The sequence below is a fragment of the Pelecanus crispus genome, chromosome 7, assembly GCF_030463565.1.
Source record: "Pelecanus crispus isolate bPelCri1 chromosome 7, bPelCri1.pri, whole genome shotgun sequence".
NCBI classification, from domain to species: domain Eukaryota; kingdom Metazoa; phylum Chordata; class Aves; order Pelecaniformes; family Pelecanidae; genus Pelecanus; species Pelecanus crispus.
Genome location: NC_134649.1, coordinates 24924662 through 24939622, shown reverse-complemented (window position 1 = coordinate 24939622; position 14961 = coordinate 24924662). Strand labels below are relative to the sequence as shown.

The window sequence follows — 14961 nt, the reverse complement described above, 5'->3', positions numbered from 1 at the left end:
CTGCAGTTTGTACTCACAGAGATACTCGTCTTCCAGGCAAGCCCTGCAAAATCTGGCTGAGATTGGGCTGCAGACTGATAAAGGTACTTGCCTCTGAGTGTGGCTGGGTCAGGGCTGTGCTTGGGCTACAGACCCACATCAGGATGGGATGGCTGGAAGTCAAACAGCCACAGAGGTGTCCAGTTTCATTTTCAGCTGTTCACAAGTGAGGGCAGACACCACTCTTTGTCCTGCAGCCTGCCCCTCTCTGAGGGACTGGCAAAACACAAACTGTCTATCAGCAGGCTGCCGGTCTTCTCCGGCCAGCAGCACCAAGCTTTGGGCTGGCAGTTCCTCTAGCCAAGGTGGCAACACACCAGGCAGACAGTTCTCCACAAGAACCAAAGGCCTGTTTCTGCCCCACTTGGCCAGTGTGAACCAGCAAGGGGATGATGGGCTGCAGGGGGAAGAGGTGGGACCCTCATCCTGAGACCCGCTGGCTGAGCAGGCTCTGTTCTGGTCAGCTAAAAGGCAATGGCCACTCCTGGTCCATCTGCCCCAGCTCAAATATCTGCCACAGGAGATCATTTCTGCCCCAGAAGCACCTCTTTCTGCCTACTCATTATAAAGGGAGCTCAAGGGATGCTCAAAGGCATCAGGCAAATCCTGTCCAATGAGGATGATGTTCCCACACAAGCTCCCTTGGGGTTGAGAACAAGTTGGTCTCCATAATGCACCCGAAGGAGCATCCAGGATACCACAAGCCACCCAGCCATGCAAACATGCTCTCCCTGTGCAAGGGCACTGCCAAGTGATAAAGAGGGCACAGACAGAGCTGCTGTTGGTGCTTGCCAGTGGTGGCTGCATGGAAATGCTTGCTTGGGTGCAGACCCTCCCAGAACAGCTGCCACCCTCATATGTATCACTTGGGGTCCCAGTTTTGCAGCTCACACCCACCTCTCAAACTCTGAGATGGGCACAGGACCTTCCCTGTGCGCACTGAGGTTTGGGTTCAGCCCCTGCCCTCCCCAGGGCTCTGCTACTCAAAGCATCAGCCCTTAAGCCAGGCTCCAGATGGAGCATCAATAGGACAAATTTGGCAGCAATTCCCCATCTGGACGATCCCTCCCTCCCCAAGCACTGAGAAGGTAAGTTCACAACGTACCATGCCATGCAATGAGCTTCCCGTGCAGCCTTAACAGAAGGGACACCTTCATCCCAGTAACCGCAAGGAGCTGGATTTAACACACAAACCCAGGGCTGTGCACAGGACTACAACAAAGCAGAGCTGGCAGGTTACCTCCTTTGGGCTTCTGCTACAGGGATCTCATCCTTGTACCACATCAGCTTAGATTCACTCAAAATATTGAAGAACTGGCACCAAAGTTTCAGGTTTCCTGATGCATCGGAAAATTGCTCTGCCCTGATCTTACGAATCACCTGTGGAGCTAAGGACAGGGTGCAAAGAGATCAACAGTGAGACACACAGTGCTGGCTGCAGCTCCATAGACAAGCCAGCCTTCCCCAGTGCTGCTGCTTAGGACTTTGGTGTTGGGTATCACACGTACGTCAGCACAGCCTGGTGTAACATCGCCTTCCCAGGGAAGATCTCAGAACTCTGCATGGATAAATACCGTGGGATACTAGTGGTACAAATTCGTTCAACAGCGCAGCACTGCAATACCTAGTGGGGCTCAGCCAGAGGCAATGCAGAAAAACACTATGCAGTATTGGAGAAAACATTTATCTGAAGTAGGGATTTATCAAGGTTACCCTTACTTTTGCAAGAGTGCTGATTTCTGTGAGGGTATTACCTAGCTCCCACAAGTACTTCAACACCAAGATTATGCCTTTTCTAATTCAGTGCCACAAGAGATTAAATTAGCATTGACCATGGATGCAGAAAAGGAGCATGCACCCTGCTGATGCCCACTGGACCAGGACATGCTGACCAAAACCAAGAGGATTATACGATTCATTTGGCCAGGGAAGTCCAGGCTGTGGAGACAGCCAGTCTCAGCACTTCTGTCTTACATTCCTCTGCCCTCCCTGTGCTAGGGAAGAAGTCTGGGGGCAGATCATATGGCCAAAGGATGATGCTGAAAACTCTGCAAATGCACAAAACTCATGCGGCCCCAGCTGACTATGACCAGCTCAGTTGGCCATGCTCCCTTTGTAGGTAGCAAGGAAACATGCTTCATAGGGATTACCTCTTCCCTTACCTTTAAATGGGTTATTTGCTTGCTTGGACTCTGCTGGCTGTGCTTCTGGCTTAGCATCTTCAGGGACCTTGTGGTCACCACTGCTGTCACCTGTGGGCTCCTCATACAGCTTAGGAACCTCCAACATGGCCATCTTCCTCATAAGGGTTGGCGAACACTGCTCTGCAGGAGGGGACGGAGCCAGGGCAGGTGATTGCAACAAGGCCACGTTCTTCCTGGATTGCTGTGGCGAAATGGTAGGACTTCTCATGTGCCCTGGGTTCTCTGGGGTTGCCTCCTCTTCCTCCTCCATCTGCTTGGTTTTTGTCAGGTATATTTTGCGCCGGGCCCCAGAAGCAAGCTCCTCTGGTGTGGCACAAGGTAGCACTGCCAGAAGGTCACCAGGGCTCTCTTTTTCAGGGCTCGCTGGAGGCAAATCAGAAATATTATTAGAAGGCTGCCCTGCTCCTGCTGCCGGGATGCTGCCCACCACAATGGAGGGCACAGAGAGTTGGGGTGGCCGCTCCACCTCATGAGCAACCCGGTTACGTCTCTTTGGTGGCACAGGCCTGCAAGCCAGCATCTCCTTGCTGGTAACAAATTCCTCATTAATCATGCCCGTGATCCGCCTAGATGTCCTGGGGGTCAGAGGCAAGTTCTCTGCTGTCTGGAAGAGTTGATTGTTTTGTACCTTTTCCAAAACTCTCCTTGAGGTGCGGGGGCTCAGGCCTGCAATGCCTATCTCTGGGAGTATGGCTTCCTCTGCATCAGGCTGCTCCTTGTCTCTGGAGTCAGTGTTTTCTTTCATGGCATCCTTACTGTTATCTGACATTTTTAAAAGCAGCAGCAGGTAGTTCTTCAAGGAGGAAACAAGGTTTTTGTGCTGCATCTTCTCCTCGAAAGACACCTCCTGAGGTCTCTCAGGGTTGGGCAGGACCAGTGGTACTTGTGGCTGAACCTCAGCACCTCCTTCAAAAGTGCCTGAAGGTGCTGCCAGTTCCTGGCGCAGAGCTGTGGCTGTTTGCTCTCCTCCTTCCTTCCCCTGAGGTCCCACAGGAACTGGTTTGGCACTCTCCTCCCCTAACATGCTGGCTGAAAACTTCTCTTGTGGGGCAGATCCATCTGCCTTTTTGATTTCCGTTTCTCTGCTCACAGTAGGCAGCAGCTGGGCTCCAGACGGGACCTCTCTTGCTGTGGCCTCCATCCCTGGGGCACCATGAGCTACAAGCGGTGCCTCCTGAGCCACTGACATCCCCACTGCAGGAGCAGGAAGCAGCTCTTCCTTGGCAAGTCGAACTGAAGCAGGAGCTGGCATTTCAGTCTCCTGAAGTCCCAAAGGTATCCCTCCTGCCTCCCTGTGCACAGACCTGGGCGATGGCTCTGCTGCACTGCTCCCTCCTGCCTCTGCACCAGGATGGCTCCTAGACAGCTCTGCTCCTGCCTCTTTGCTCTTCCCATCCTTGACTTCTGTCTGATGTGTGATTTGCTCAAGCGGAGTGTTTTCTACAGGCTCTGGAGGACTCAATTTCTTTAGCATTGGCTCTTCCTCACCTTGGCTTTTGTCCTCTTGATTTAACAGTCGTTGTTGAGTCTCTCTGCCCTCAAGAGCATGGGAGTGTCCTTCTGCCTGCTTCCTAGAGGGAAGGTGCTCCCTGCTGGACTGCACATGGTCTGGAGAAGGTACTGATGGCTTTGGTAGCTCCTGAGGCCTCAGCCGAGGATTTGTCTTTCTCCCAGCCCCCCTGGTCTCCTGGCAGACAGACATCTCTTTCCTGAGCTCCTCTAACTTATTGGCTTGCTCACCAGTCTCTACAGTTGGACTGGACACTGGATGTTTTAGATCACTAGCAGACTGTCCCACTGTTGCTGCAACCTAGTCAAAAAAAGAAAATAGAAAATTAGCATCATTTTACTGCCTGGGTCTGCTCAGCGGTGCTTGTGGTCCATCTGTACCATATGGCACTGCCCAACTTCTGCTTGAATCATAAGTATTAGCCTGGTATCGCTGATACTCACTCATCCGGGGCCTCCTGGCTTCACCATTGTCCCACAGTAGTGGGTCCCACAGCCCCCTGTCATGCTGCACAAAATGTTTTTTCTTTTAATTGGCTCCAACTTTTCTGCCTTTCAATGCCTTGGTTGTGCACAAAGAGGCAGGAGATATGCCTCTCTAAAACATTCAATGGCTTTTAATTCAATCTCCTCTGACGTGGCATCTTCCCCAGGAGCAAAACTTTCCCTTTTTCACCAGCTGTTGCCAAGACCTTGTATAATTTCCTCGCTCTTTTCTAAGACTCAGTGCTCCCCCTACACTATACCTGCAATCTTCATTCTGAGATGGGGCAATCAGCATGTCACACTATCTGGATGAGGCTGCCCAAATGATTTATAGCAAAACTGTACACCATGATGTTATCTGTGCTATTTGACCTTCCATTCGGGAAGCTCAAATGTTTCCAACTGCAGCTGCACACCAGCAGACGTTTCAGCAAGCTGCTCACTGTGATGGCTGAGCTTTATCCCAAGGAGATCTGGTGAAATCCTCCAGCCAGGGGGCACTATATTTTTGTAGGATAAGTCTTAAGGGAGGCAGTGATACCACTGATACATGCTGTGCCCAGCTGATGCTCAGCCAGCAACATCAGAACAATCACATGGGAACAGGGCATGCACACACCACTTTCCCCTTCCATCCCAGAGGATCTGCTGCCAAGGATTGTCTCCTGAGGTCTCTGACTTGAGCTTTAAGACTAAAAAATTAAGTCTATGGGAAAGGAGGGCTGTGGCACTTAGCCCTTCTATTTTGTGCCACTTCAGCTGCATTTGAATGCTTTGAAAAAACAGGAAAGGTAATGCCAGTCTCTCAGCAAGCCCTTCCCCAAACAATTGTTATGACAATGTGAATATCAGAGGACTGGGGTGGGAGGAGCAGCATAAGGGGGGGGCCATTCCTGTACACAAAATTCAAGTCTGCTTCCTTGGTAGACTCCAAAGGCGAGGCATCTTCTGTCTCCACACACAGGGCATGCAAAAATATGGCCTGAGTTCACAGGGTTGCACAGGCACCCCCAAATGCCACACCTCCCTGCTGCTGTTCCCCTAGAGCCATGTCCCTAGCCTGCTTCAACAGGCTGAGTGTCACAACACAGAGCACCCCAGTGCTCACAGCTTGAAAGGTTTTATTTTAAGAGACAAACAGGCTTCATGCAGTGAAACCCCCCTGGGTTTTAACCACAGTATTTGGTCCTCTGTGGCACAGAAAGGGATGTGGACAGACACAGTCCAATCTAACCGCAGGGCCAGCCCTGGTCCCTCTGCTCAAGGGGCTGAACAGCACAGTGCCCAAAGGGGCTGGAGGTGGACCAGAGCTGGTGGTTCACAGATGGATGCACAGAGGCAGCTCTACACAATAGTGCTGGTCAATGGAGACATCTCTTAGGCTGAAGAGGACTTAGGGCTTGGAGAAAATTTGCTTACCATTGGTGCACAAACTAAAGCTTATTCAGAAAAGTTTTCTGGGAGCTTTTCAGAAAAGCATCTGTCCTTAAGTAATCGTAGAACACTCAAACTAGGGGCATATAAAAGAAATCTAATAAAATCAAAGTTAGGTAGGAGTGATCATCGCACAAATCCAGTTTCTTCTCTGCTCTTGTGCATGAGGATATTCAGAGCATGGCTATGGTCTGGCATTTTGCAAAGCCCTTCTGCTACAGATAAATCCAGCTCAGAAGACCTCAGCATGAGGCCCAGCATGAGGCCCAGCGCCAGGAAAAGACTCATGCTAGGATCCTGTCTTATTTAAGGGAAAGATTAAAAAAGAAAAAGACAAGCAACCCATGCCCTGGGGAGTAAAAATATCCTCAAACACTTCCAGAGCCAGCTTTAAGGGGTTTTGAAATAGCTTACTTGGTCACACAAAAGCCTGAGCACTTTCCCCAGCTTCACCAACTAGCTGAAGCATTCAAATTCAGATCAAAAGCATGCCCTTCTGTCTACCCAAAGGAACACCAGCTGACAAGTTACAGGTTTCCCTCTGTGAGTGGATTTTTGCAGAGGAAAATACCTTGATGCATGTCAAAGGCTCAGGGATGAGAGCCCAAGCCTGGCTGCTACACACCAACACTTTCCACCCTCCTTAAGAGCAAGGGGTGTAAAAATGAGCAGAGAGGGAGAAAACAAATTGCTTTGCCATAGGCTCGCATGCACAACAATAATTTCTGCAGCAATATGTGATGCTGACGGGTCAGGTTAAAGATGGGTTCCGGGTGCTGCACTGTGGTGTGGCCAGGACCCAGATGCTTGCTTCACTGCATAACACAGCAGGTTTCTTACCAGTAAATGGTGCTCCTACCTATGGCTAAAGAAATCTAGAAGAAGAAGGAATTTTTGTTTCAGTGGAGCACCCAGCAGTCCCACTTTCCATATTGTGGATGTTTCCACATCCTGAAGTATTTGTGTTACCCACCAAGGGAGACGTGCTGCACCCAGAGTGCCTCCTCTGATAGCCCTTGTCTGTATCAAAAGCGTGCACCTGCAAATTGGAGTTGGAGAATCTTTTACCACAGAAGGGGTCATTAAAACAAAAAGCGGAAAAAGACTGGTAGCTTCCAGTCTAATATTTTCAGGTTAAGTGACAAAAATAGAAGTTGACTAAAAGATGCAGTGAGGGTCAGGAGCAGGTGCTGCACCCTGGCACTGCATCACCACCACAATGAGTCTTGCAACAGAGTTTTTCCAGCAGGGAAGAGCCAAAAAATAGCCCAGATCTACTGTATACATGTTGCACTGTAAACAAAATTCAATGCCCTGCCCAGTGCAGCTCACGTGGCATACCTGGCATGCTGTGCTCATTTGCATGGGGAGCTCATTAAACGCCAGCTGAAGTTCAGGCTCAATTGCTAATCTAAAAAGATGTCATCAATCTCGCTGCCTGTTGTACGCACAAGGCATCCACTCCAACTATAAATAGCCATTCAGCGCTCCCTGCTTAACTGATTTGGAAACATTTTGCATGAGGTCAGCCTGCCAGTTAAACAGGAGAGCTCACAGCATGCCCCAGGCCACTCAGAGACCAGCTGCTTGGCCAGAGGGCCCTGACGTACATCTCTCCTCACCACCTCGTCTGACATTTATTCAGAGATGGGGTAGAAGCTCGGCTGTCTGGGCACACAAAGTCCAGAAGGCCCATTTTCCTGAGTGCTTTTACCAGTGGAGACCTACAAAGCCTCAGCAGCAGATCCCACGGGGTACACACAGCATCCCAGGGCTGGTGCCACCATACAACCATGCAGCATGAATATTTTCTTGTTGCAACCCCTGCATTGACTGCTTTCTGCCCTAGTTACCTCTGGACTGATAGCTTTGTTTCCCTCCGACTTCTGTGTTTGGTGCTGGCCTCTCTGTCCCTCAGGCGGCACAGGTCCTGCCTCTGACACCTCTGAGGATGACGGAGCACCCTCTGTGTGTCTGCTGACTGCCACAGGCCTCAGGGCAGCCTTGCTTGCAGCCTCTTCCTTGGCTCCCGCCTTCTCCTTCCCTGCTGCCGGCTTTACTTGCTTATCAAAATATATCTCTTTCAAAGAGAAGTGCACATCGCCATTGATTTTAGTGTCCTGATTCACAGCTTTCCCATGCTCTTTGATTTTTGGACTGTTTTCCACTTCTGTATCATTTGCCACCCTCAAACGTGCATTCCTGCGTAAGGGGACAGGAAGGGCAAACCTTGGATTTGGAGAGGGGTTGGCCCTCTCTCGCCCACTTTCTTCTCGCTTGGAAACTTCCTGCTTTGCTGCTGGAGGAGCCTCCACCTTCTTTTTCTTTTTAGCTGCAGAGTCTTTCGCCACTGGATTAGTTGATAGGTCCTCCACCGTCTCGTAGATGTATGCAAGAAAGCCATTCCCATTCTCCTCCACACTTTCGAGAGAAGCATCTCCATTGGTGGTCACATCTGCTTTCAGAGGTGCTATCAATTTGTCTGGAAAGCCCATCATCGCATTGACCGGCTGCTCCTTTGGCTCAGCCATATCCTCATGTAATCTGGACTGAGAATCGGTAACGTGCACTTTTGCTGCATCCTCCTTCTCCCATGGAGAGGCTCCTGACCGGAGGTTTAAATCCCTGGCCAGTCTCCGCTTTCTCTGGAGCCGATCAGGGCTCATTCCCTGCAACTTCTCCACCTCCACATTTTCTTTCCCTCGTTTCTTGCCCTGTTCTATCTCACACAGCTTTTCTTCAGCTTTTCTCTTGATTTTGTCAAACCACTTCTGATGGATTTTGAACTCTGTCATGGTTCCCACTTCCAGCACGCCAGAGCAGGACACAATGCCTTTGTTATTTCTAGCTGAGGCCTGGTAAATGCCTGCATCTTCTTCTCGGCACCTGGAAACCAAAAGCTCTGCATGAGACCTGCCCATCCTCCCCAGGCACTACCGCTGGGCACACAGGCATGCACACTCTCCCACTTCTTGCTCCAGAGGGGCCAAAAGACAAAGATGTGGCCCTTGAGGTGCCCACAGTAGGTTTGGAGGCCTGGGGCTGGCCTCCCTCCCTGGGCTCTGCCTGTTCTCAGCACTAGCAGATAAGCAAGTTGGACGTTAAATCAGTGCCCAGCTCCCCCCTGGGCTGTAACTCTGGTAAGAGAGGGATGTGATGGAGGAGGAACAGCTAGTACCAGGCTTCCCAACTGTTCTTGGCCACATTCCTCTGCAGGGTCTTCTCCTCTCAGCTCTTCACAGCCTACAGGACATTTCTGTTCTTCCTCCACCCTACTGCCTTACCAAAGCCTTCCCACCCAGCTCCACAGGCACCAGCACAAGCATGTGCATGCCATCTCTGCTGTCACCCCTCAGAGAGGCCTGGCCCATGGAGATACCTGCTCCTGCGAGAGGTGAGCCAGCCTGATGGAAACCTTGGAGCACACCTGGAGCAGCAGAAAACCCCAGGCTAGAACCACAAGGATAACAGGGCTATCAGCAATACCGATATTCTGCACTTTCAGACAGTGCTGCACCTGTATGACATCCCAAATCCAGGACTCAAGGTGCAACAGGTCTCTGTTTGCTGGGGACACAGTGTGCCTAGCTCTCCAGAAACACAGTCCTTATTTAAAGTTAAAAGAAGCTGGTAGTCAGGGCTGAATAAAGGAGGCCCTTAGCTCCATCAGTCGAATGCCAAAGCAGACCTTTCCTTCCCTGATCTCATGGTGAGAGCTAGGAAAGGCCCTCCTGGGACAAGGCTGCAGCCCTTTCCCCTCTTTGCCCTTGCTTAGGACAGTCCTATGAACTGTTTCTGTCCTTGTCCTGCCTGATCCCCTGGACCATTATCCTGGAGGCAGCCAGTGCTTCCCCTCGCTCACCTTCGTCCAGCCCTAATGCTGGAGCCCTTAGCTCCTGTCTGGTGCAGCCATAGCACATGCTGCTACCAGCACTGGAAGGCTCCAGAGAGGAATTTCTCCTGACCTTCCTCTTGCTTCCAGCATGGCAGCTACCCCTGGATGCAGTAATGGATCTCATACTGATGTGACTGGGGAGTCATCAGAGCAAAGAACTGAAGGGGAAGGGACAGCTGGGAACATTGCAGTGGGGAGCAGAAGGGGCCAGCACAGGTGCTGGGGGGAGATCACTGCTGACAGCCAGCTCCTCTAAATACTGAAAATATGCTCAGAGCTCCCATAACCAAATCTAACCACTCTCCAGCTTCTTTACTCACTTGTACAGCTGCAGGGTGTGGCGATTTCCATGACGGAATATCTCATACTTGGGTAAGCCACAGTAGCGGTCCATTTCTTCATCATCCTTATACCACGTCACCTCTGGCTGCGGGTATCCTGGGTAGGAGATGGATGGTACATCAGGGTGTGAAACATTGCAACCGGGAGCACAGCAAGCCTGCTCCCGTGGGGACAAGGTATCAACAGCAAAACAAAATGCTCTGGCAGAATAGGATACATATTATTCTGGGCTCACCGCATTCTTTAAATCACACAGCAGAAAAATTATTGTGAGTGGAAACCTGATGGGCTTATCCAAGTCTTTTATCACTCCTGTGAGTAGGGCTATTTTTGAAAAAAAAATCCCAGCACTTCATTCCTGGACAGAGGGGACTGGATCACACGATCATCTCCTGTAACACTGGCTGGGAAGAGAAGGTGAGTGTATGTCACTTTTATATGAAGAGGCATGTTTTGATGAGACTAAGGCTAAGGTTAGAAAACAGGCATTTGCCCCTCCATGGAGCTTACACCATTTCACTAAGTGTCACAGCCTGTAAGCTGATCCAGAAGTTTCCATTGAACAGAAAGAACCTTGATTGCATCACAGCCAGCTTGGTGTCCTACAAATGTCACTTGACAACAGATGTCACCTGCCTTTTCAGTAGAATGACATCATGATGTGTGTGACTGGCTGGCTAGCAGGCTGGGCATGCAGCCATGTTCCCTGCCACTGACAGCAGTGGTGGATCAGCACAAGGGCCCCACATGGACCAGTGTTAGCCACAGCCCTCATCTCCCACCAACAGCAGCTCCAGCTCAGAATACGAGCAGTTTTCATGGGAAAACTGCTCGAGCCAGTGGCCAACATTAGTTCCTGTACTTCACATGGGGCTCCCGTCACAGCCAAGCTGACCCTACAGGCATGGGGTAAAAGTTTCAATGATCACATCATGCCTCCACTTAAGTCAATGTGCTCAACAGTTGTTCGAAGCTCCAAGGTAGATATCCAAAGGTTACCTCCTGCAAATGCCCTGCTGGCTTTCCAAGCTGCCAAAGTGAAGGAGTCCAGCACGCTGCTCACCTCCACCAGTCCCCAAAGGTCTCCTCACCAACCCTTGGCACCCCCAAATGCAGCAGGGGTTCAGGTCTCATGGACAGCCCTGGCACAGGGTCAGCAAGGACTCTCCAGGAATATCCAAAGTGTCCAGACTCAATGGCTCTGCAGTAAAGAGAGGGCAGTGACAGGGAACTACCTACCTGTCCCAGATACTTCCCAGCTGCCAACCCACAGGTTTCAGGGGTGACCAAGCCCCTCTCCATCTCCAGGGTGAGGAGCCTCCTATCTGCACCAGCCAGAGATGCTGGCAGCCTATAGCAATTCCTGAGCCCAGCTTATGTCTGCTCCCATGAAGGTCCCATAGTAGGAGCAAAAGACCAGGAGCAAAGACTCACAAGCATGAATTCACCCTGTTTTTGACTGATTCAAAATGCCTTTGACCAGAAAAGCAGCAGATGCCAAATCATCTCCTCATGTGTTGCTTGGTTCCCCCTGCCCCAATCTGCTCTTCTGGTACACTCCCTGTCCCCATCCCTTGCTTGTTGGGGCTCTCCAGTGTCCTCTGGTCCCTCGAGGGTCTTAGCCCACTGGAAAGGCATCCACCTTCAGGCTGCTGAGCAAATAAATTCCCCTGGCCAGGGCAGGGCAGGGAGGGTGGGGAGTAGGAGGGGGACACAGGTATCACTCCCAGCACATCCCCTGCAGCCATAACATCTGCAGCTTGCCTGACTTCCACATCAAGCCAGTTTCAAGGGTCCCAGCGGGACAGGGTGGCCGAGCTGAGGGCAGCATTGCTACACTGCAGAGTGCTGGATACCCACCCTTAGCATAAGCGCATTGCAAGACAGAGCAGCCATTCATAAATCAGGCCCTCGCCCTTCTGAAACCTGTCCCTCCTGCAGACCCCCCTGTGCAGCTGGTGCTGAGAGGGATTCGCCAGCAGCTGGTCCCCTGCGTCCACCAGCGAGCGCCCCGCAGTTTGCAGACAGAGTGGTGCCGGGCGTTCCTGGGGAGGAGGGCAGGCATCCGCTGCACATCTTTGAGCCCAGCAAAAGTTTTTTGGGAAGCATGCCTTCCAGCAGCATTGCTCCAGAATGATGGCCAGCCACTGCAGGGTCCAGGAGACTTTTCTGAGCAAGGACTTTTTTTTTTTTTTTTATGGAGATCGTCAGGTTTAGATCAAACACTCTTTTTCCCAAAGCTGTTAAAGTCTGAGAAGTCTTCAAATCTTTGGTGACTTTAAAACAGTTCTTGCAATAGCTATCCAAAATCACCCAGAGAAACTCTGTTTAAAGCAACTTTCTTTTTTGGGGCAGGGCATGGGGAAGTTAGTCTTCTGAAACTTGGGAAGGTGGAAAGAGTTTAAAACAACTACACATAATCTCCATGGTTTTCTGTTTCTGCTCTACACAAGTTATGTGGAGTTGGGGCTTCAGACAGTTTTGGGAGGAAAAGTCATGGTAAGATCTCATCCTTTCTGGCTTTATGGATTTAAATCTCCCCATTGTCTGAAGACAAGGAGGCTTCCAGTAATGCTGACAGGAGGGACAGGACTAAAAGCAGTAGCTCCCCATGCCACTGGCCTGTGAGCAATGCTCATTCTCTATCCCTCTCTTGCCCTGGCTGCCCCAAGCCCAGGGATCCTCATCTCCCACCAGCCTGCTCTCTGCTCTTGTACTCACTAACACATCCCCAAACCCACCCATCCACCCCTCTCACAGCCCCTGCATTTCTCCAGACATCCTTCATCCAAGCACTTCACTCTCATCCTTCAAACATTTCACTGAGGGCCACCACAGATGCAACAAGTTGAACTACTTTATGCTTATTAAAATCCTCATCCACTAATTCACTACTGTCTACTCACTTTACCCCAACTCTCTTCCCCAAGCCATGAGCAGTGCCCTTTCCCCTCCATAGCCCTACAACAAAACCAGACTGTTTCTGGGCATATTGCTTTGCTCCTATCCCCTCCAGGGACATGTTACTCAACACAGTGCAGATGCTCACATTGATTGAGCACCTGTGTAGTATGGGAGAGGTACCAGGCTGGATACTTCCTCAGCACAAGCACTAACCAAGCTCCTGAGCTGATGATTTGGGTAGCCAGCTCAGAGGTGTTGAATCTGCTTAAGGAGGGCTGAAATAGCACTGAAGAGGCAGCTGTACAACAGCGGGCAATACCTGGTACTGACATAAGATGGTCTTGGCTAGATCCAGTCATTACGTCTCCCAGTTGGCCTCATTCCCTAACAAGCAGTCAAAGACCCAGGCCCCTTCATCCAAGCCCCCACATTTCATGAGCCAACATCTCTCCTTCCCAGCCAACACTATACAGAAAAGACTGAAGAGTTCTAAAACCCTTGTAGTAGCACCTCCAATAAGACCCACTCACTGAAGAGAAGAGCCCAATATCCACTCACTGGGAAGGATCTGTGATGACCCTTGAGATCCTGAAGTCCAGACAGACCCACCAAGGAAAACACTCGGTGCAGACAAGCAGGGTGCACTCTGCTCTGTAAGAAACTGCACAGTAAATGGAAGTGTTCTTGTTCCTTTTTTCACATCTCTCAGAGAACAAAGGATGAACTAATCTTGTCTAAAAGAAAACGTCATAACTGATGCAGGATTTGACCCAAAACAATCAAATCAGACATACTAGGGACATGGGCACCAGGCAGAACTAGACCACAGGAGGAAAGGAGAGTTTGTGCAACCACCCAAGAACATCAGGAAGTCTGCCTCTGCCTGACTTGTTTTTTTCTTGCCTGTACCACCCAGCACATTCTGGAGACTGGCTCTTCAAACTGGCATCTTGCTGCCTTCCTAGGACACACTCAGCAAGTCACTGGTATTCACAGATGTGGGACTACCCTGTAACTCTCATTATTGGTCAAGAAGCAGGAAAAAAATATTAAGATGTTATTGTAGGTCATGTGTCCATATTTGGGGCTTAGAGTCAAAACAGGAGAAGCTGACAGTCTGCCCTTTGCCTCCTGCAAGTCTATGAACCAAAGTGTCCCTGGAATCCAGCCACAGCAGTGGGACTGAGCTGGTTCCAGTCTGGTCATTTACCAGGGATGCAAACACCACTTCCTTTCTCCCCATAATGCCTCCCAGCTGAATGTAAACATCATGGCAGGGGGGCGATATCTGAACTACTGATGAGACTTTGCAGTCAGAGTTTGCTTTCCACCTCACACCCCTCTCTCCCAAAGAGATCCTGAGCTCCTAAAGCAGCTGGACCACATGCAGGAGATGAGGGCACTTCTCACCCTGTCAGCCATCCAGTCTAATGGTGCTAAAGCTCAGCTGCACAAATGCATCTCTCATCTTGAGAAAGCCCACTTGGAGCTGATGGTATCATTTGGACTTTGTAGGCAACGACATTTGTTAGAGGGAACTGTCAACCTCAAAGTGCAGTTGGTGAAGACTTAAGCCAGTGAAAGAAGCCAAGGACTAGGCACTTTAAAAGGGGCAAGAAATCCTGAAAGGGAGAGCAGTGCTACCCCATGTCCTTGCAGTAAGCAGTCATGCTCTGGGTCTGCAGCACTTCTACACTTTCTGGCAAGGCGAGTTAGAAGAGAGAATTGTATCTACTCTTACTCAGGATTTCTTAGCATATCTAAACATCACTAATTTTTTGACCTCTGACACTCATGGCTTGCAGAATGGTGAGTTCCATGCTACCGCACAATATGTCAAGCTTTTACTTTTAGAAAACTTTGACTGGGAAAGCTCTTCTAATGAATCACAGAGGGGCATGGCTTGGAGGTATCTCCCTAGCACCCCACTTTGCCCTAGAAGCAGGAATTTGTCTGCTGAAGTTAAGCATCAATAAAATCAATGTATCAGTTGTGCCCCTGCAAGTTCAGAAAGTCAGACCTCTAAAACAAGTGAATCCATATGAGAAGAGCCAAGAACTCAAAGTTGGCAGCTCTCAGAAGGGCTCAGTCTGTGTTTCCTGGTGCACAGCTTATTTACAGCATGTTTCTAACGGCAAACAAGATTTC

The 14961-nt window shown here is 50.3% G+C and overlaps 1 protein-coding gene across 1 annotated transcript in view; it reads right to left on the bottom strand.

Annotated features, from left to right (window-relative positions):
• Positions 1–14961, bottom strand: part of ALPK3 (alpha kinase 3) — a 31171-nt gene that overhangs the window by 2644 nt on the left and 13566 nt on the right. The window contains exons 3-6 of the mRNA XM_075714400.1: positions 9888–10005; positions 7526–8558; positions 2202–4053; positions 1280–1427 (exon numbers count right to left, since the gene is read on the bottom strand). Of these exons, the coding sequence (XP_075570515.1) occupies positions 1280–1427; positions 2202–4053; positions 7526–8558; positions 9888–10005 (3151 nt within the window). The remainder of the gene's footprint in view (positions 1–1279; positions 1428–2201; positions 4054–7525; positions 8559–9887; positions 10006–14961) is intronic.